The sequence below is a fragment of the Amphiura filiformis genome, chromosome 18 (genome assembly GCF_039555335.1).
Source record: "Amphiura filiformis chromosome 18, Afil_fr2py, whole genome shotgun sequence".
Classification (NCBI taxonomy): Eukaryota; Metazoa; Echinodermata; class Ophiuroidea; order Amphilepidida; family Amphiuridae; genus Amphiura; species Amphiura filiformis.
The window spans coordinates 19,234,946-19,257,775 of NC_092645.1; the positions used below are offsets into that span (position 1 = coordinate 19,234,946).

The window sequence follows — 22,830 nt, forward strand, 5'->3', positions numbered from 1 at the left end:
AAAATTACAAAAAACAGCAGTATTGACAAAATTGCTTTGGGCCTTTCAAATACAAATTTTCTACTGTTGTTGTTAAAATATCTTTAAAATCTTTGTTGTTTTGGCTTAAAACATCAACAAAATTTAAAAAAAAATACTGGTGAGCAAAAACTGTCATTTGTTCTTAACACACAATATTGATTGGTCGACCAGGATCTGTGGGTCGACTGGGTCGACCGATCGATATCGCACAAAACCTAAAGTCACTTTCCCTGGCCGGGCCACCACCCCTTACCATTTTATGGTATCACCCAAGGCCACGCCCTCATTTGCATAATCTATTGGTATTGGTAGGTAAACATTGCTATCGCGGATCGGACAATAATTATATTAGGTGAATGAACACATGCATGAATTGTTTTAACTAATTAGGTTGTGATACTTACACATAGCAAAAAGTAAATAATGGGTTTAAGGACATGCACTTGAAAACACTGTCACAAAACATATTTTGGTGCAAATAAAACATAACGTGAAAGAGGGCGAACTTTTAACCCGTGCCCAGCCCCATAATAGAAATTGTAAATACGGCTGCTTGGGTCAAGGACGAGAGTCGGTGACTTTTAAAGCTGGAATTTGCACCGATTCCTCTTGTAAATTTGAGCTTGACAGCGCCTTGTTAGTGCAGATCTGAGTGTGTAGACCAGTAGATTAGCCAAAATGGCAGGCCAAGCGCCTATTGGATTCGAAGGTATGGAGCAGAATGGGGGAGGAGATCAACAAAATGTTGGTGAGTAAAACTCAAGATCAGCATCATCAACATGATCAAGCTATATGTACACAGCATTGCAGTACGCAGTAGCTACAACTTACCAATGCTTACTGCTTTCGCCTTTCTCCGCGATCGCCAAGCATGACATGATAGTGTTGCTACTCTATCTATTACTAGGCTTATTGTTGAAGCTGGTCTGTTCATTTCCATGGTCTGTTGAATAGAATCTGGTGGCGAGGAATGCTAAAAGCTATATTTATAATCATAATGTAATCTGAATTAATTGGATTAAATCAGTGTAATTAATTATAGCATTCTAATTCAGTAAGTGGAAGTGAAATTCACTAGATATTTCGGATATTTCTAGACACTTGTTCTGTACACATAGACATGGCTGGCATAAATAGCATGGTAGGCTTACAAGTTACTACTTAAGCTTTTTAGAATTCATAAATGCACAATCTAAATCATGCCAATGGAGCTAGCTTCCAACATCCAAAATTGCCACACAGTCACAATCGCATGGATAAACACCTTCATTTTTAAACACACGGATTGTACATCAGCTTTACCGTACGTATCCGGGATGCAGGATCGATAATGGAGGAACAGCCAGTCTACAAAAAAAAAGTGTTTGCAATTGACCCCAAAGACCCCCATCATGAAATTTATAGGATGAAAGAAGTTGAAATATAAGGTTTCAAAATTATAAAACCTAAAGCATGACCTGGGAAAAATGTCCAAAAACTGAGAAAAAGTCCAGGAAGTGGCATGCATTCCTACATAATGTAGAACATTTTGACCTCCACAATTCACAAGCAGTGTGCAAATTAAGGACAAAAATCAGGTCATCCAGTGGATGACCAGGTCATGAAATCTGGTCATAGGCCAACATTTTTGGTCATCCGTACGTATCCAGATATTTAAAATTTAGAATTTTAATTTTTTTAAGTTTAAATTAGAACTTTGCATATACATTAAAAACTCATTTTTTTAAATCAACCATGAATGATCCAAGCAATTAGCTTAGGTCAAGTAACACTCGAAAAGTGAAAATGTGAATTTTTTTATTAAACTTGGGCGTCTGACGGATAACCTGCAGTGAATTTCTGGTCATCCACCACCAGCAAATCTGGGCTTCAGGATGACTTGATGACCACTTATTTGTACACTGTCCCAAGTGGACAGCAGTGGGTTACAGCACTGACATTCCACAAATTAAGTCACAGCATGGCTGGACAGTATACATCAGAAATCAATAGAAATCAATTTATGTTTCCATTATTGATTCTTGACCATTGTCACCCATGACTAATCTTAACTGATATTATCTATAGTGTTCCCTAAAAACCAAATCTGAGGGGGAAGTGATTTTGAACTGTCACTGGGTACTCACAAAATGGCAATAACTTTTTAGATCAATATATTTTTGGTCAAAATTGACTTGACTTATCATTTATAAGGGAGGGGTGATAAAATTGAAATTCCACTTTTATTATTTTTCTGGAATTATATTAACTAGGCGGTTACCCGTATTTGGCGGTTCTCGGCTGTCGCGATTACCTGCCTGATGGTGACTGTATTCACCAAGTTTTATGCCCATAGGACAGTTTTTACTAATTTGACCTCAGATGACCCCTTGTGACCTCAAAATGACCTTCCAAAATTTGGCTCTAAATGTTGACTGTACCCACCACGTTTCATGCCCATAGGACAGTTTTTAGTAATTTGACCTTGGATGACCCCAAAATGAACTTCCAAAAATTTGACTCTAAAAGTTGACTGTACCCACCAAGTTTCATGCGCATCGACATTTTTTACTAATTTGACCTCAGATGACCCCTGGGTGACCCTGGATGACCCCAAAATGACCTTCCAAAAATTTGACTATAAAAGTTGACTGTACCTACCAAGTTTCATGCCCATACGATAGTTTGTACTAATTTGACCTCAGATGACCCCTGGATGACCTCGGGTGATCTTGGCCCACTAACCTCTGTCTGAGGTCCAGATGCACCCACCCACCAAGTTTGAGGAACGTGCGCCCCCCAGTCTCCGAGAAAATAGGCGGAAAACGGTTTTTACTAATTTGACCTCAGATGACCCCGGGTGACCTTGACCCACTAATCAATACAAACTTGTTCTGTCTTAGGTCAAGATGCACCTACCCACCAAGTTGCATGCCCATATGACAGTTTTTACTAATTTGACCCCTAGATGACCTCTGGTGACCTTGACCCACTAACCAATACAAACTTGTTCTGTCTTGGGTCAAGACGCACCCACCCGTCAAGTTTGAGGAACGTGCGACCCCCAGTCTCTGAGAAAAACAGTTTTACTAATTTGACCCCTGGATGACCTTGGGGGACCTTGACCCACTAAACAATATAAACTCGTTCTTCCTCATACCAAGCTGCACCCACCCACCAAGTTTGAGGAACGCACATCCCCCAGTCTCCGAGAAAAGAGGCGACAGACAAACAAACAGACAGATGGACAGATGGACAGATGGACAGATTCTGGTGAATCTTAATATGGAGGCCCATTGGAGGGGGTTGGTAGAATGTCAGGGGTAACAAAATTTTTTGAATCAGTTGTAGCCTAGGTAGCCCTTTGTAGTTGTACATTGGATCTGAATACCCCCTTTGAAATAGTTTTTATATTTTGTACAGTGCAAAGCAGCACCTATACACTTCAGAAATAATGAAATCAGAAAAGGTTCTGTTGTCTCCTATAGATTCATATTTGATTTACCTGCTGTAGCAGAACAAATTGCTCCCCAAATAATGGGCAACCTGCTACACAAATTTAAGCTTGTAGCATTTTTTAAAACATACCTTAAGATTCGTGCTGATAATAATTAAATAGTGGAATTGTACCAAAATGAATTTAGACTCATAACACACAATCTACTTGGTGTTGTCTTTTGTAAGTATTCACATGGGGGGAGGGGAATTTAAGCTAGATGGGAGCACTCGAATGTCAAATTAGGCAAAGTGGGGGATTTGCAGTTGGTAAGAAATTTGAAATTAGGACTTGGAAATTTGACAAATTTATTAATTTTAAAAAAGGGGAAGAATTTCAAGAAACCATGATTGGTTGAAATTCATCCATTTTCCTTGGCCCAAATATTGATTGGTATCTTGCAAAGGTTCAATGGTCATTTGATAGTGGACCCTGACCTGTCAGTATTCTTAAACCAGTAAATATAGCTGGCTAAAGTTTGTTTCATGTCAGTATCATATCTGGATATTAAAAAATATGAGCTTTTTTCTAAACTGGTATGTCAAAATCGGGTCACCAACCTTTCTCATGATATGTATTTGCTCAAGAACACAGTCATGTATATAATGTACATGTATGTTTGTGGGTGTACAATAAACTGTGTAGGTTTACACTATAAAATAGACATCCATGGGGAGTTATTTGATTGATTAGAGCTGTGACAGTATAGTGTATAAATGTGTGTGAGATATATATATTCAAAAATGTTATGATCCCGTTTTGGTATATATATTAATGATAGTACTACATTGTTGTTGCCATGGTTATGCTCATTCAGTGGGTTCAGTTCCTGGTTTAAAATGTGCAGTTGTTTGTTTACCCAGGTTGGTCCGTGAGGAACACATGCTAATCCATGGAAAACCATGGACCGATAGTTGGATTTTTGTGTGGGGGTGGGGTGATTACATACTAGTTATCATAGTGACACTACATGTTACACCTTGCGTCATCATAATCGTGAAGGCCTAAATCATCAAAAAGGATACAACATACCCTGGTAATAGCAAGCAGTCTAGCATACTGGTATCAAAATGTGTAACAAAATTGAAACATTTGGTGTACATACATTAATATTTATTCTGTCAAAGTTTCTCTTTTAAAGACATTTCTTGGTTAATGTTTGTGTGAAGCTTCAAACATTTAAGGGGGTACTACACCCCTGGCCAAATTTTGTGCCTATTTTTGCATTTTTCTCAAAAATTATAGCGCATTGCCGCATTGGTGCTAAGTAAGATATGTATATTATAGGGGCAAGAACTACAACTACTGCACTGGAAATTCAGCAACTCAAGGCAAGTAGTTATTGATTTATTGATCAAATATTTGTTTTCCCTCATTTTTGACTGTAACTCCACAACTGTTGTCCGTGCTGAAATCAATAAAACAGCTAATTGAAAATGTTAAGAAATTGGAAAGTGTATTGTAGCACAAAAGACCCCTTTTTTAGCACAGTCACTCTACTTGATTGACACACAAATTATGACATTTTCCTGAACATTAATACATGGTTCATTGTATGGTTCAAGGACTTACTAGGAGACAGCAAATACCTTAGTCAGTAGTTGTGTTCACATTGTCGGACGTACGCCCGACGGATCGGCGTAAGTTGCTAGGAGTAGCGGTAGGCGCTGCTAGGAGTAGTGGCAGTGTGAACGATGGTCAACGTAAGTTCTGCCAGGCGTACGTCCGACGATTTACTCCTGACAAAAGTCAGGAGTAGCGAGATGGGTGTAACCTCCACCAGGCGTAAGTTGCAATGTGAACGCTGCTACTCCTGGCACCCGGTGTAAGTATGACCTTTTGTTAGTCGGAAATAAAAAATTACATATCTCGCGGTTGATAAAGGTCACAATACCGGAAGTGGTAGCCAATGTTTACGCCGACCAGAAGTGAATGCTTGGTGGAACTAACTGCTAGGAGTAGGCTAGGTGTGGACACGCGGTAGGAGTAGGGAAAACATTTGTGTAATTTTGATCAAAAGACAATGTTAGCGTAAGTTTACGCCGGGTGTAACTCAAAATGTGAACATGACTAGTACTGTACTGTTATCATGATAGGCCTATCAACATTATTAATGGCATTCCAACAGGTGTGAACATAGATGAAGTCATGCCCTGTATGTTCAAGGCGAAGGTTGAGGCATGCAAAATGTTTGAAAAATCTGGAAGTTTAAGGAGGGTACTACACCCCTGCCAAATTTTGTGCCTATTTTTGCATTTTTCTCAAAAATTATAGCGCATTGGTGACAAGTAAGATATGTATATTATAGGGGCAAGGACTACAACTTCTGCACTGGAAATTTTTATTTCAACACAGACAACAGTTGTGGAGTTACTGTCAAAAATGAGGGAAAACCAATATTTGATCAATAAATCAATAACTACTTGCCTTGAGTTGCTGTATTTTCAGTGCAGTAGTTGTTGTCCATGCCCCTATAATATACTTACTTGTCACCAATGGGCTATTAATTTTTGAGAAAAATGCAAAAATAGGCACAAAATTGGCCAGGGGTGTAGTACCCCCTTAATGCTAAAATTGGGTTAATTGAGGCTAAAACTGTGCACCTCTAGTCTAGGCAGATTTTGGTCAAGATTTCAAGGGATTTTAATTTGACCCCATTGGTTGGATGCCACTGCTTCCATGACTTCCATAAGGCCAAAAAAAAAAAAAAAAAGAATTGACAGGCCCAATTTTTAGAGAAGCTATCAGATTGAGGGTTTTCAAAACAAGCAAAAACATTGGCAAATTATTGTAACATTTGTGACTCACACAGACTCATGGATGTGTCTTCTTATGGCAGTGTCATAGAGAGTTAGTTGAAGAGTCCAAATTGGTTGTAAACATTGAACACGATGATGACGCAGAAAGACACCCCCTTTGTGCCTCTAGTTTACGTAAATTATTGTTGCTGAAGGAAGTATGGGTAGATGGAGAACTATAAATCATCAGCAATTGGTTATCTATCAGGGGAAGATCCTGTTGCTCTTGGTTATCTATTAGGGGCAGATCCTGTTCCTCCTAGCATTATTTCATTGCTTCCTAAAATGCCTGAAATTGGCAAGATTACAGGGTTGCCATATCTGTGATTTGATAGCCCAATTGGACGACTTTGGTAGATTTTCCCGCACTTAAACCATTTTCTATCCCTTATAAACTGTGGTTAAGGAAGAATTGGGGCACCTTATACAGCATTGGTTTCTTGCCCCATAAAAACCAATGATTAAGAGCCAAATTGGGTTGACTTTACGGTGATTTTGCTCACAATTTGCCCTGACAATTTGGTACAACTCTGGAAGATTATAATGGTGCGTCAACAGGCTGGAAATAGGCCAGACTATGTATGTCATACTGAACGTAAACTTTTGTAAATATTGGATTGACGCAGAACATTTTCATGTTTACGTTCATGTTTAATTTAGATTTTGGCAACTTAATTGAAGTTATGCTATGATTTGAACTCAAATGTATGTATGTAGGTACACTACAATTTATATAGGCCTAGCACTATTTAAAAATGGAAACGTGTCGGCGATGAGAGTTTCTTCGCATCGCATGGCGATACCGGGGCTGTGCACGCTTGTGATTGGCTGCTAAAAAATATAGGTCTGCAGAATGACCATAAAAGGAGATTCCCCACATGCCCCTCGCAGTATAATGTGATGACCTGCGATGCTGCGATGTTTTAAAAGCATTGCAGCATTTCATCATGCTGTGATGTGGAGATTTCATCGTTTTGGGGTACGTTACCATTACTGAATGTGCCTCATAATCAGTGTCCGAATTAAGAAAATAAAAGGGGTTGTCCCACGGACAACCAGGTTGTAATTTCTGGTTGTCCACCAAAGTTTTTGGTTGTCTGTAAGCTGCCACAATTTGAAACAACTACATGTGACCAATAAAGTGGAGTGAGTGTAGTCAATTCATAACCTCATTAATAAACGCGATGCGTGCGATCCAATCATATTTTATTATTTGTGAAAAGCGAACGCCGTCGAGGTCATTAATATCTCACAATTGACCGCAAAATGCGTAATTGTTCCAATGTCGCACACAATTGACTTCTGCGTCGCCCGTGTTGTGCGTCCAACGAACTGCTTGCGCCGCTGGCTGCCGTGTTGGATTGCTCGCTACCATATTTGCACAGATTCTGATCGCACTTTTGTTATTGGTCGTTTTGTTTTAGCCTGATCGATTTTGGGAAAGGGAAGATGTAAGTATTGTTTATTTTTACAAACTTTTGAGGAAAATTTTGTGTTATTTTGTAAAGTTAAAAGATCAAGGTGACGGTTATGAATGAGGTTAATAACTTTGCATCGGTTATGTATAGGGCATTGTGAAAAATCTAAACATTTTGCTTTGGACCTCGGAATATCCTCGGGGCTCGCCCTCGGGATATTCCTCGGTTCCAAAGGCAAAATGTTTAGATTTTTCTAATGCTCTCAAATAACCGATGCGCGTTATTAACCTCTAATTATGAACAATTACTCTTAAATATCATCAGTTGTGTCAGGTTTGAGCAAACTAACATGCTGAAAAAGTGACTTTTGGCTGTAGATCTTTGGTTGTCCGGCGGACAACTAGAGCATTATTTTCGGTTGTCCGGTGCATGTTTTGGTTGTCCCGGGCGAACTGACAACCAAAATTTCGAACACTGCTCATAATGCTAATTATAACCATAACTGGTATACATGTCGGGATACATGTACCATCAACTAGTCCATTCTAACATGGGGCCAGGGTGTGTCATGAATTCAACAGTTGTTAACCCAGTTTTTGAAAGGGAACACTGGTCATTTTGAATAAGTCACCTGTACTATACTCTACTGTCTCTTGGCTCAGTTTAATTAATTGCACCTGTTTGTTTATTAAATAAAATTCAGTGTAAACATAAAACACAGACAGCACATGTTAGCTCTTGATCAGAGCCCTCATTACACCATAGAACTTAGGTCCGGTGATCCCGAGTAAAGGAAAGAAAATGTCTAGTGGGGCTGTCAGTTGCAGTCCCTGCCCCCCAGGACCTGGGGATAGCGGACACTTGGGCAGGGGAGCAGCCAGCAGAAAGATCACAAAACATGTATGAATTCTGAGATTCAAATTATAATATCAAAGAACCTGGATTTCCCTGGTAAATGGATAGAACAGATCAGTGTTTCTCCCGCTTGACGACCATGCGCAAGTGAGACTATTCTTATAATGTGCTGGGTAGATCCCCAGCCCTTTGGAGATGCATTACATCCCAGTATAAGGCCTGGCTATGTCCCGGCAGTGCGGGGATGAGCTGTTACATCCCAGGCTAAATTCCCGCTATTGCCGGGGACGGGTCCCAGGGGGATTGCAAATGACAGGCGCATTAATGATCCCACCTTGTCTGCAGCCCCAGTGCATGCCTCTGTGTTGTGCGCTTTGGCCGAATGTTAGCGACTTGTTATCCTAATAAATTGTGCACTTACGTCATTGCCGCATCAAGGTCAAAAATGGTATAAAATACATTTTTATACGGGTATGTCACCCAAACAAAATGAAAGGTACTGCTGGTACCCCAAACGAACTCCACATAAAAATCTGATTTTTTTTTCAACTGAGATATATATTTTTATATCACTGAAAAAAAAGTTGATACCCAAAACATACTAGGGTTGCTGATGCCACAGAGCTAATTGTTTGAATCATCCAAAGGTAGAAACATTTCATTACATCTTGGTAATGAGTATTATCAGCTACTTAGCCTGTCAAACTTGTTTTGTTAGGCTATCATTTTCCTCCGAATGTACTTATCAGTTATCTCCCTGTTTGTTAGCTTGAACAACCATTATAATAGATAGTGCAGTGTTTGCGTACTTGCTCTGAACCAAGATGGAACTGTCATGGCACATTAATATGACCTAATTGGAGCATTAAGTTAATTATGGGTGTATTAAAAGCCTGGCCCCCAACACAACACAAAAGTTGGCAACCATGAGAGTTACCAAATCTTTCAAAGACCCCCTTGCAATGATTTTTTATCAAATTTACCCCCCCCTTTTTCATACAAAATCGAGGACAAAATGTGGCCCAAAACAAACCCTTTTTTGTGGTTTTCAATGACTAGAATTTCAAACACCCATTTTCAATGACTAGAATTTCAAACACCCCTTTTCAATGACACTAAATATTGCCATAAAATTACCAGATTTTCTCAAGTACCCCTTTATTCAAATGTCTCGGACAGTGCAAATTAAATACCCCCTATTTTGCTGATTTCACAGTCAAATTTCGCGGACAGTCCAACTTAAATACCCCCTATTTTGCCAATTTTGCGGTCCTTGCTACTGGTAAAAAAATGACTCCTTTCCGCGCTATTTGGTAACTCTCATGGTTGACAATTTTGGGTTGAATGGGGGGGGGGGGGGGGGATTAAAAGTATCAAGGTCTAGTTTAATAGAGCCATGCCAAAACCTAACTTGTCAAGCATCAATACCGTATATCCTAGGAAAGTTGGCCCCCTTCAATTAAACGCCCCCACCATTTTTTCAATTTTTTTTCTTCAAAAATGCTGATATTTCCATGCTATTCCATGCATCGTAAGTCTGATCGTAAACCCGGAAGTGAACTGGAAGTCGTCGTGCCTAAGGTCATAGTTCATAACTTCAGCGTGAGACCTCTAATAAACGCCTCCCTTTTGGAAAATGCAATGCCCCGGGTCGACTATTCAAGGATATATATATACAGTACGTATTATTAACTAGCGTGAGCCTCACATTGACTTGTTGCACCCCACTGACACATCAGTTTTGTCTCGCACTGCATGCTCACAATTTGAACATTGTGATTGGAGGGGACCGAGCCAGTTGTAGTCGGCATTATGATGCAATGCAAGATAATGAAATGGGTAGGGGGGTACTCAAGTTTGGTTTTGGTAGGGTAGGGGTGTGCCACTGAGAATTAGACCCATTAATATACCGATTTTGCAAGAAATGTTGACCCATGAATATGCCAAAAGTCAAAAATTTTGGCAAAATTTAACCCAAATTGTCTTAGTCTTTACAAATTTCCCCCAAAAGTTTGGCGAAATTTCAAACACTTAAGCTAGATTGAGGCAAAATTGGGCTATTTTCTGAGAAAATTTTAAACAAGGACCTATCCATATATTGGCCTAGAAAAAGGGGTCACATATATACCAAAAGGCCGAAAATGTTACCCATGTTTCCAAAATTCCAAATTACGTGCAAAATCATAAAGGATGCCAGCTATTAAAAATGCACAGTCACATCTACCTGTCACAGTGATTGCTGTGATTATGAGATAGTTTGTTGACCCTGTTAGTCTTGGTTGCAGTCTTTAAGGAGCTTGTTGAAAGCTGTCAGTGACGGTCATAGCCAATACATTAATAACGGGACAGGTTACATGTATGCCCAGATGATGCCTTCTGTCATGCTGATCAGCTTATCTCTTTTAAACATTGGTAATTTTTGAGCTCATATTTTTGGCGCTTCGCCGATTTCTCCTGTCTTTAATTCATGAGGGTTTTTTTTGCACGCAATAAGCCTACAACTATTTCCTCTATTAAACACCCCTCCTCTAATTAACACCCTTCAATATTTTTACAAATTTAATTAAATAAACGTCCCCCTAATTCCCCTAATCTTGTATATTAAGCTTAGCACGGTGCACACACGATCGGTAATGGTGTCGGTCGGTAATTGGTGTCGGTAATTGGTGAAAGTGACATTGGTAACCTGCAAATGAACAGTAAGATATTAACGTTTGATCCTAAGTTCATAGTTAGTCATTTCAAGCGTGATTTTAAGTTTACCCAACAATTTTAACGGGAGTTATTGTTTTAAAAATGACAGTATAATAAGCGCCCCCATTTTCAAAATTTCACGCCCAAGTGCATTTAATAGAGGAAATATGGTATGTACATAAAATTTGCTTGTTATTCTTCAGCTGAATTGAACCCAAAAAAGCAAGAAACATTAAAATGTCAAATTTTACAGTATTAAGGTAAGCACCGGAAGAATTTGCCATGCGCAGAAAATGCCAAAATTCAGGAATTTTGGGTATAATTGCGAATTTTAAGTTCGGCCACAAATTTTAAGACTATTCAAAAATATCCATTTTTAAAGTATTCATTTTCAAATTTAAAAACTGCGACTTTTTTGGGGAAATGCGTGCATTTTGGGAATATTACGAAACCTTATTGCGCAAATTGCGAATTTTCCAAAACTGCTACGCGAAATTTGGTCTAAAAAAAATTTGCTCTAAAAAAAAATCGGGCATTTTCCTGGTGCTTACTATTATGGGTACGGTAGGAGGTACGCTCGATTCCCACAGACAAGCAGCCTAAGTTGTTGACATATATTTTTTGTAGTAGCAACTAGCTAGCCTTAGACTAAGACTATGAAACCAACCCATTGAGTTATGAAGTTCAGCCATGGATGACAAAATGGCATTTTGTGTTTTATACATGTATATAGGCAGTAGCAGGTCACACATGGTGTGAATACACACTGCTAAGCATGTATGATGCCATTACCATGCTTGCATATCATCATTTCATAATAACTCATATTGACAAGATTGTATACAGTGAAATGATGTAATTGATAGGCTTTTTGATCTTCAGCAAGTCAGAGAAAATGTATCCTTGATGTATGATAAGTTCATGTGTATATCATCGATGCTGGTAAAAATGACTGTCTACTGTAGATAGCAATATGAACAGATTGACACGGTTGTGCCATGATGTTTGTAATAAGCCGAAATTGTTCTTAATGTACAGCCTGAATCCCAATAAAACTGGTGCAAGCAAATAAAGCTGATTTGCTCTCATAAAGTTTAGTTTCATGCAGTTGGTATCAATAACATGATATTATACATTGTAGCTAAGCTATTCAGCTTTCCAATACTTATTGTTTTTGTTGTTGTCATTGGTCATATATCAGTAAGGACAGGGAAAATATGCGATGCCCAAAAACGCCTAAATGTGCACATTTTGGGTATAATAAGCGCATTTAGGTCCAACCGCAAATTTCCCAAAATTTCACTTAAAAAAATCCACAATGATCTGCAACACAATCATAAAGTATAGAAAATAGGCTGTCGCAAAAAAATTTCAAGAAAATATAGAAGAAAAAAAGCAAAATTTTTTAAAATATTGCAAATTCAACCTTTTGGGGAGAAAAATCACACATTTTGAAAAAAAAATGCGCAATGCGCAAATTGTGCATTTTCAAAAAACTAGCGTGTGCATTTTGCTCTCAAAAGTGCACATTTTCCCTATACTTATATATAAATTATCATCCTATATCACTGTATCATGATTCATGAATCATGATGATGTATATTGCTCAGTGACAACTTGAAAAGGCTGAAGGGATCCTGGTTTTATTCACCACCAATGCATTGATACACACAGTGGACAATATTCAAGGAGCTGGAATAAAATAGCAATTTTCTATGTTTTACCATTTCCATATTTGTTTGGTCCAATATGAGGACAATTACCTGGTAGTTAAAACCAGCAATATTTGGAAGAAAAAAATAAAAATTTATTAGTACAAGGTAAAGGTTATGCCGTATTAGCTTGTGAACCACGTACCCTAGAATACATTATCATTTATGTGTATGTATTAACAGAATAATTTTAAGTAGTTTAGCAGGCATTAACAAATCTGAGATATATAAAATTTAAATACATATGTAAACTCAACCAATAAAGTATCGAAACGATTATAGATGGTCAGATATATCGGGAACTGAAACATATAGCAAAAACTTATTTAATGTATATAAAAGCGCAACTTTCTCCTCGCATTTTGATACCTCTTTTGTTGCTCTCACGATATCATGTAGTCGAGTTATGGGCGCCTGAGTGGCTTCAAGTCAGATTTTAAAAGTTGCACTAGCTCCTATTCAAGCCAAATGTGTTGTACTGTAACCAATAAATGACCATTGCTTTTGTCCGCCAAATTCAAATGAGTGTGTGTGATGGTGGGCACACCAAGTATTGAGATGTCAGCAGAAAGAGTTCATGAGATAAGTCAGAGATAAGTAAAGGGTAGCAAGTATTGAAGTTGGAAGTCGAAGGAGTAAAATAAAGTAAAGTTCATGGTTACGTAAACAGAGCACATCTTTGTCTTGATTTTGTGTGTGAACGCATTTGGCTTGAATAGGAGCTAAGTGCAACTTTCAAAATCCGACTTGAAGCCACTCAAGCGCCCATAACTCGACCAAATGATATCGTAGAGCAACAAAAGAGGTATCAAAATGCGCAAGAGAAAGCTACGCTTTATATACATTAAATAAGTTTTTGCTATATATTTCATTTCCCGATATATCTGACCATCTATAATCGTTTCGATACTTTATTGGTTGAGTTTATATGCATTGTAGAATCAAGAATGTAGAATAGAAATTCACAGCATTTGTAAAGAATTACTATCTACTGAAGATAGCTTTCAAATACTGACAACAGGAAAACTGTAGAAATGCATTGATTATGAAAGAGGTTCATCATGCAGTTGCATTTGAATGTTACTCAAGGAAGTTAATTGAAGAAAGGACAGAAGAGACAACTTACCCTTGAAATTATGTCATGTAGTACAACTTTTTTTGTTCAAAATAACAAAATGTCAAGTTGTTAACTTTTGGGTATAACACGTTGGCCAGGGTGACTTTGTGTTTACAAACCGCCTCTATTTTTTATTCAAAATAATGCAATATGAGTACTGAGGTAAATGATTAAAAAATATCTAGTGATGAATATTTTTTGACAATTGATAGTTTGGAAAATGCTCGTTATTTTACAAAGGTAAGTTCAGAGCACTTGTTTAAGTGTCCTGGATTGAGCCATACTGCATATGTGACCGACAGCACGAATGAGCCGTAAATGTCCTCAATTGTGTTCTGAGTTACAGTGTAAAATGGGCATGAAGGTCATATTCATAGGTATTTCAATTTGGTGCTACGTGTATCTCATTAAATGAGGTACACGTAGCACCAAATTGAGGTACCTATGAATACGACCTTCATGCCCATTTTACACTGTAACTCAGAATACAATTGAGGACATTTACGCTCATTTGTGCTGTAATGGTCACATATGATCATGATGGCAATAATAAAGAGAGGAGTAGCAATGCCTCTTCCAGCCATTTGTGAAGTACATGGTAAATTATTATTTCTACCAGTATCATTATGTTGCCTTCCATGCATATGACAATAATATCATCTTTCTAATTGCAAAACCACTCACTACCAGGCCACTAAGGCTAAGCTTATAGTAGTTGGCCATATATTCATTATGTTCTTTTTATGATCAGTTAATACATAATATTAATAGTAAAGTGTATTGTAAAACCGTAATTTTGCAAGCACATAATAATTTAGAGGATTGAATGGCACACAATTAATGCACACTTCTTTTTTGCTTTAAAATGTCTTGTCTTTTAAATTGACAGTGGACTGTACTAAAATATGCCCCTTATATATATTTAAGCTGATGAGCGTAAAAGGAGCTTCACTGCTTGCAGATTTTTCAACAAAGCCTTGTAAAATGCACCTCAATTTGGGCCTCAATTCTCCTATGAATACAAATTTCTTCAATCCAGGTCTTGGATGCAACATGTTTTGGCATGCATGTTGTCTTCAAACTGGTCTATGCAAAAGTATGCATAGGTACACCATACAATGTATGGTGTGGAGTGCTTACAGTTAGAGGTCAGAAGTCTTATTAAAATTAATTTCATGTGGACACCACCAATAAATGTATATGAGCACTGGCAACCGAGGGCGTCATCCCCGGACATCTTTTGTTCCTGTGTGTCCACTGACACACGGAGATTTCTCATGTGTGTGTGTCCTTGTTAAATTGTGTGTGTTTACAAACACACCACACACCCCCCAACATGCACACACCTGCCCAGCCCCACACACACATCTCTTCACAATTTCTAGTGCTTAGAATCTTTACTGTTGGCAAGCTGTTGCCTATGATATCCCATTTATCTGCTTGTGAACAAGTATAAGAAAGATGGGATCATTAATGCTTTGAGATAAGCCTGGAGGGAGAATTTAATTATCTACTTTACAAATTACAAGCCCTCTGATAATACATGTGACGTGATGTTAAATGCTGATGTTTAACCACTGAATTGGGCTGCTGGAATGTTGCTTGCTGTGGCATAGAAAATTGTGTCACAAATTGCTTAAATTGGGCTACTTGGATCATTGGGTGGATTTTCTCATTATAATTTAGGTGATTTATCAGTCTCTGATAGATTTATCAAAACACCCAGATATTTCTTCACAAATTACATTGATTTAAAATTGTGCTTCTACAAAGTCATTTATCACAACCTGGCTGGCCGATACGCCAAGCCTTGGTGCTGAAGATTTTTAAGCAATACTGTGCATGTGGAAGTGGGTGATAATGGTGGTTGCTTTTAACTCATTCCATTTGCGGTTTATTGGAGCGTAGACCTATTAAAAAAAATAGTGCAGCGCCTTTAGGGTATTTGATTAGAATGTCCAATATTAGTTCTGCTTTTGTTGCTTGTTTCTGAAGGTGTCTAAGGAATCTTGTGAGACAATCACATGGAATTTGTAGTGCTAGATTTTCAAACAAGGGGTCAAAAACTATTAACTTGAAATTTTGTGAAACTATGTATCCAAAATGAAAGAAATAATGGGTTCAAAGGACCCTCTAGGAACCTCCAAGTCTAAATGGTAATTTTATGTGCCAAAAGCTAAAAGAATGCGCCTATGACCCTATGGCGCAAGTTACCGCTACCACTGCTGAATGCAAATGAGTTTGTTTTTATTTGTTGTGATATTTTTGTATAATATTGCACTGCAAGCATCTTTTGCCTACTTTGGTCAACTGATTTTTAAACCAGTGGAATAGTGGTCAGATGATACGTAAGTAATCATAGTGAAACTGAAAATTGTTTTCTTCAAAGTTTTCGGATTGTAACAATTGTGAAGTGTGTAACTATATAGGGGAAAGGCTTTTTCGCACAATTATAGTGTAAAGGAAAGAGACAAAGCTATCAATAGCATCTTCCACTGAGAGCTTAGCTACAACAATGGCAATCAATGTAACTAAAACCAAAACTAAAACCAGGAGCTTGAAAAGGCCCATTGTCATTATAAACCTATACAATGTAAAAGCCCAATGTAGTCATTATCTTTATTATAGCGTGAGCGGTGGATTTAATCAATTTTAACTCTGTAAATTTATTTGAAACCATCAAGTCACATTAAAAAAAGAACTGCCTATAAAACGACTCCTTTTGAAAAATATATATGCCCCAGAGTGTTTATTACAGCCTACAAATATCATGATTGGGGAGATATCTTTCCTGTAGACTTTTGTTTTAAAGCAATGTAGATTTTGGGGACTGTTTGACAGGCAAAAGTTACTCTGTGAATGAGGTGAACGTGCACCACATGCCAACATGCACAGATCAGGAAGTTGTAGACAAATCAAGTGTCAATTGATAGTAACTAGAGTGATCCTGGCAACAGGTTTGTGTGAATGGTTACTAAGGGGTATAGAGGAAGGAGTGTTCCATTCTTCATATGGGGGAGATTAGATTAGACAACAGGAAACTTGGCTACTTTCACTTCGGCACAGTTTGAGGAACAATTGGTTGTTCAAATGTTTACAATGTTTAACAGTTTTGAGGGCGATATGCCACTGAAGTTCTGTGCATGATATGAGGTTTGGTTGATTTGGATGTGGCAATATCCGAAAGATTTTGAAGAATTGTTTGCTTTTATAGTACCAACATGATCCTGCAATAAATTTGGCATGAAACTTATCATATCAAGCTAATTAGGGCTTTTTCCTAATTAGTGCACCATGTCAACTTTTCTTACTTGTATCTGTTGAAGTGCCCCTTGCAATGTACTTTTAAAATGGTAAAAAATGTTACTGTATAGCGGACATTTTCGCGCGGGTTAATTTTCGCTGTTAAACAGGCAGCCGCAAATTTTCAACCCAACAAAAATATTTATTACACATAGTACTTAATGTGAATATATTTGAAAACGCAAATTAAATTGATAAAATCGCGAAAAATTAACCCAGCTAAAATATTGCACTATATATTTATTTTGAATGACAGCAAAATCATCTTTATATCTAATGATATATTCTTAAAGTGTATGTAGCAGGGAGGAAAAGCCGACGGTCAATTGAAAATTTTGACCTTTCATATTGAAGATATGGATTTTTTTCCCAAAAAGACGTAATTTTTTTTTTTTGTTTTGGGAAAAAAATCCATATCTTCAATACGAAAGGTCAAAATTTTCAATTGATCGTCGGCTTTTCATCCCACCTACATACACTTTAAGTATAAATCATCAGATTTATAAAGTTTACTTCAAGTACTGTTAAATATCTAAAATATCAATTTTAATAATTTGCCATAAAATGTGTATTAAATTGCGAATTTCAAAAATCAAAATTATTTGATATCAGAATGACATTCTTCAGTATTCAGAATGCAATTCGATATGTCTGATGTGCTCTGATGTCCCCAAATAAATACTGTCCAAACGTTCATACCCCAGCCCTTAAGTTACATTGCAATTGATAAGTCAGTGACACTGTAACCTCTTTTGCAGTACATGAAGGATCTGGTTCAGATGGTGTGGTGTTCAGAACATTTGTTGCTCAAAATATCAGGCTTTAACATTTCCAGCTGATCTCAGAGTTAGGAGTAGTGACCTGCGGGCAAGATTTTGTCCACCCCTATCCAAGCATTCCGAGAACAATACCAACCCGATCCGCCTTGAACAATTTGATTTGTACACAAGTGTGATATGATGCTTCGACTTAATAAAGTGACCAATCACATTAAAGTCAGTCATTTTTAGGGTATGCCTGTTAAAATTACGAAACAAAGTTACAAATGAGAATATACATGTACAACACAAACATGATAAACATTGAAAACACAGTGCATCTAAATGAAAGTGATCTAGACCGTGTAATAGGTTTAGTTGTACTAAAATCTATTGTACTGTTGCATTGAAACATGATTGAAAAGAGGGTGCTTGGACAGTTCAGGACTTCAGGCTGTTTGTTTTGAGGAGAGCTGGAGCTGTCACTGGGCTGCAGCTCTCCTGCTTATGATGTGAGGTATAAATCACCCCCACCCCTTAATTGCAATTAGGGGAGCTGTTTTTTATGACTTCACCTAATAATGTAGTGCACAAATACATAGTTTATTCACAAATTATGACTTGATATCAGTAAAAAAAATAGACTGTCTAGAGAGAAACAGTCTATATCTGTTCGTAAATTTGTACCCAATTCAAAATTACTTTCTTGTCCTTTATCAAGTATTTATGTAGAACAATTCTCCTTGCTCGTCCACCTCTCCTAGGCTTTAAAGCTCGACCACTCTCCTTAAAACATTTTAGGGGAGCAGTTTGAACAGTTCTTTTGAATACACCCACAAGGGGAGCTGCTTTCAGCTCATCGGGAAAAGTCTAGAACACAAGTCCTGACAGTTGTCACTCGTAAAATTCTGTGAGGGCACTTATTGGTGGAGGGCCAGAGGGGTACTAATTGGGTAGAATACAGGACCTAAATTGAATTCCATAATAGAATACCAGCATTTTGAATGGATTTTTTTCAATGCCATTGATCATCAATAGTAGTCATATCAGATAGATTGTCATCCTGTAGGAAGTTGACTCATCTGTATTAAAGTGTTGTAGCATATGGTTGACCTCAGTGCAGGCAGAGAAACCAGGTCTGGTGGAGTTAAAGGAACATGCATGTCAACATAAACAGAATGAACAGAAAGGAACATGTCTAAAAGGAAATTTTGAGATCTTTTGACAGGGATATCACTAAAATATTTTCACCTTATCTTGATGTGGCTTTCGTGCATGATAATTCCAGGGGCATTTAAACATGAGGTCTTCAGTGGACTGCCCAGGGGTGGCTTGTGGGCATTTAGCCTGTGTGACTTTGCTTATAATAATATTGAATGGCTTTGAGTGTGATGCAAAAATATATTGCACGAGAGCAAAAAGTATTGCACGAGTCGAAGACAAATGCAATATTCTTGTATCACATGAAATAGGCCATTCAATATTATTATTATTATTAGACTGACTTAATTAAATTAACTTTGGTAAAATTAACATGTGCACAGCACTGCACACACCATCTGCGCATACAATATTCGTTTAAATATTGGGTGCATTGAAGACACACTGCAATTTTTAAGCAGATTTATTGTACCACTCAGAAGGCTGTCAATATAAATAATAATACAAAATATTCAACATGTCATCTCTGTCAACATTGCTAGTTATTTTACAGTATTTGCCCAGAGCAAATAGATACTTATCTGTGCGAGTTCTGCTTAATTATTAATCATGTCTGTAGGCTGGTTGTCTGCTTAAATGCAGATGAGATGCAAATTTATGCAAATAAAGACAATCTTGTGAAGTCCAAAGGTTGGAATGCAGATTTAGACTGAAACAAAGTCTATAATAAAAGTGATGTGTTGTTATTTTTTTTTTTTAATCCAGATTTGCAATGTAGCAATGTCCGGGGGGGGGGGGTCTTTTTGCAAAAACCTTTTTGAGTACCATATTGAAAAATGATTCTATATGGTAGTATGGTTCTAAAATTTAAGGGTATAACTCATATCCGTCATAAGATACAATGTATATCAGACTTTAGTTAACTCATTCATCAGCAAGAAATGTTTTGATTATAAATTATAAAATGATCTTCGACAAGTTCAAGAAGGGAAGTAGGTCTTTGTGAAAGTCTAATTTACAGCAGGGATGAGACCTGGATTAACATATGAATTAACACACAACAATAATGATGAAGCCACATAATTTTCATTTTAAAGTTGATTTAAAAATGTGACCAAAAAGTGACTAAATCTGAAACAAATTAGAAGGATATTTCCCCATAGGATAAGGGGGAAATTAAAGCCTTAAAAAAGCCAACATTATCTGGTGTATGTCACCCACACATTGTATGATATCAGGATGACCTATGAACATGGACTACTCCGTTAAAGTACACATTTTTGTATGGTTAATTTTTCATATTTTGATAACTTTGAACTTCTTTTCATGCATCTATTTGTTTAAATTCAAGTTCCTGACATAGGCAAACTTGTGGTTGGAGAACCGCCTTGTATCTTTATAATATTTCATTTTTAAATTTTAGGTATTTGAAATTTGAAAATTTACATGGTGTGAAATTTTCCCTTTTAATATTGACAACTATTATCCACACCCAATTAGACAAAGTGTTTCTAATATAAAGCAAAAATATTGTGTTTAGGTAAGTTATAAACTTTCTCAAACTATATCATTAAATTATACATTTTCATAGAATTGCCCAATGTGTGAAACGGAAATTACCACTGAAGTAATGTGAAATTTGCAGTGAAATAAATCTTCAGAGAAACACTTGATGATTTTGTTGTGTGTTTTGGTATAGAATCACTGGAATTAGGCAGCTAGTCATTAAATCTAGGGGTGTACTTTTCAATCAATTTGAGGTGCCATGGTATAACTTGTTGGTAATAACCCTTCCAAAATGGCAGCGGCATTTACAGCAGGTAGTGGGGATGGGGATGGAGGGATAACATTGCAGAAGTATGAGAAGTTAGACGAGGATCAAGGCGCAAAAGCTGTGATCGGTAGGTTGCTAAATATCTGTGTACATAGTTAGAATTGTATTGTAATTGGTTTTAATCTTACAGGATATCATTGCACGTATCACTGGCTTTAACTGTGTGTACATTATACATGACATACAATACAATATTGGTTTCTATTGCACTTTACAATGACGTACATGTAGGTAGGCCTTCATGTGCAATTTGTTAGGCTAGTGCACTTTTCAAATATATCATTACAATTTTAAACACCAATTAGTGCAGCTTTGATTACCAAACTCACAATTTATAATTGCATCATAGAAATTTATGATTTGATTTACAACACAATATCATTGTTTATGTCAGGATAACTATTATTGTAATATTGTTGTTCAATGATTTTTAATGGGACAATCATTAGATTTTATGTGATGCTTTTTGTTGCTGAAAATTTATATTCCACTCAATGATCAACATCAGCGTCAGTTTGATGTGTAGGCCTAGATATAAATTTGTAGTCTCCTCAGCCACCAGTAGGATTCTGCTTGCTCTCCACACATATGTGACTCCTCGCCACAACTGAGCCCGGATGTCGCCAGTGCCACTATTGAGATATGCTCCATCGAACTTAACAATAAACAATAGGAAAGAAAGGATTTATTGACTGTTTTATTGATTTAAGTAGTGAAAAATCAATAAAACAGTCAATAAATGTCAAGTACTATAGACATGATATACATCATTTTAAAGCTAATTTCAAGCAGAATATTTTGGTTGAATATCTCAAAAATGATGATTGGCGACATCCGGGCTCAGTTGTGGCGAGGAGTCACATATTGTCTGCCAATTGTCACAGTATGTTAGTAACATATTTAGGCCCTCCCCCCTATATGCCATTTCTGATTAGCTAATGGCATCAGAAAGTTCGATTCCATGCTCATGACTTATGAATATTTAGTAGCCGATCAATGATCATTAGCCTATTGAAAGCCTTATTACAATTCTTGCTTGATGGTGTGCTATTGTGCTTTGACAAATAAAATAAATGCTTAAATATCTTTCTTTTTGCTAGTATGTAGATGATTTTGCTGACTTAATGCCAAGTTTCAATGTAGATATACATTAATGACTTTGTTGTTGTCATTTTCTTTGTCACATGATTCAAAGTCATAGAAGGTGGTGTCATGTGACTGCTGACTGGAGCTTTCAGCAAGCCTTGAAATAAGCGGACTGGAACCAGGAGCAATTTGTTGCGAACATTGCTCCTGGTTCACTGGGATTTTACAAGAACCAGGAGCAATTTCTGAAGAAACAGGAGCAATTTTCAAATATTAAATCCTTTTCTGCATATACATGTACAATACAGCATACCAGCATGACTGCATCAAGTGCAAAACTGTAACCAGGAGCAATTTATTTTAGAAAATTGCTCCTGGTTCATGTGAATTTTACAAGGACCAGGAGCAATTGGTGGCTTTACGAGAGCAAATTTGCTCCCCGCGCCTGCTTATTTCAAGGCTTGGCTTTCAGATATTTTTAAAATGTAATAAAATGTTCAAAAATCTACTTTTCATTTAGTTTGGTCCTCCTTTTTGCAGTGATTGAATATTTTGTTCAAATTTTATCCATGCCAAATTGATTAAATAGGCCATATTT

At 37.2% G+C, this 22,830-nt stretch overlaps 1 protein-coding gene across 18 annotated transcripts in view; it reads left to right on the forward strand.

Moving 5' to 3' along the window:
• Positions 1-22,830, forward strand: part of LOC140139962 (anoctamin-4-like) — a 112,044-nt gene that overhangs the window by 9,678 nt on the left and 79,536 nt on the right. The window contains exon 1 of one of the 18 annotated variants that reach the window (XM_072161763.1): positions 378-769. The exons of 13 other annotated variants lie outside the window; for them this stretch is intronic. In XM_072161763.1, the coding sequence (XP_072017864.1) occupies positions 700-769 (70 nt within the window). In that variant the 5' untranslated portion in view covers positions 378-699. Of the gene's footprint in view, positions 1-377; positions 770-21,070; positions 21,214-22,830 lie in introns of those variants that run through there. 4 more of the 18 variants (XM_072161765.1, XM_072161769.1, XM_072161760.1 and 1 more) reach the window with 4 other exon arrangements.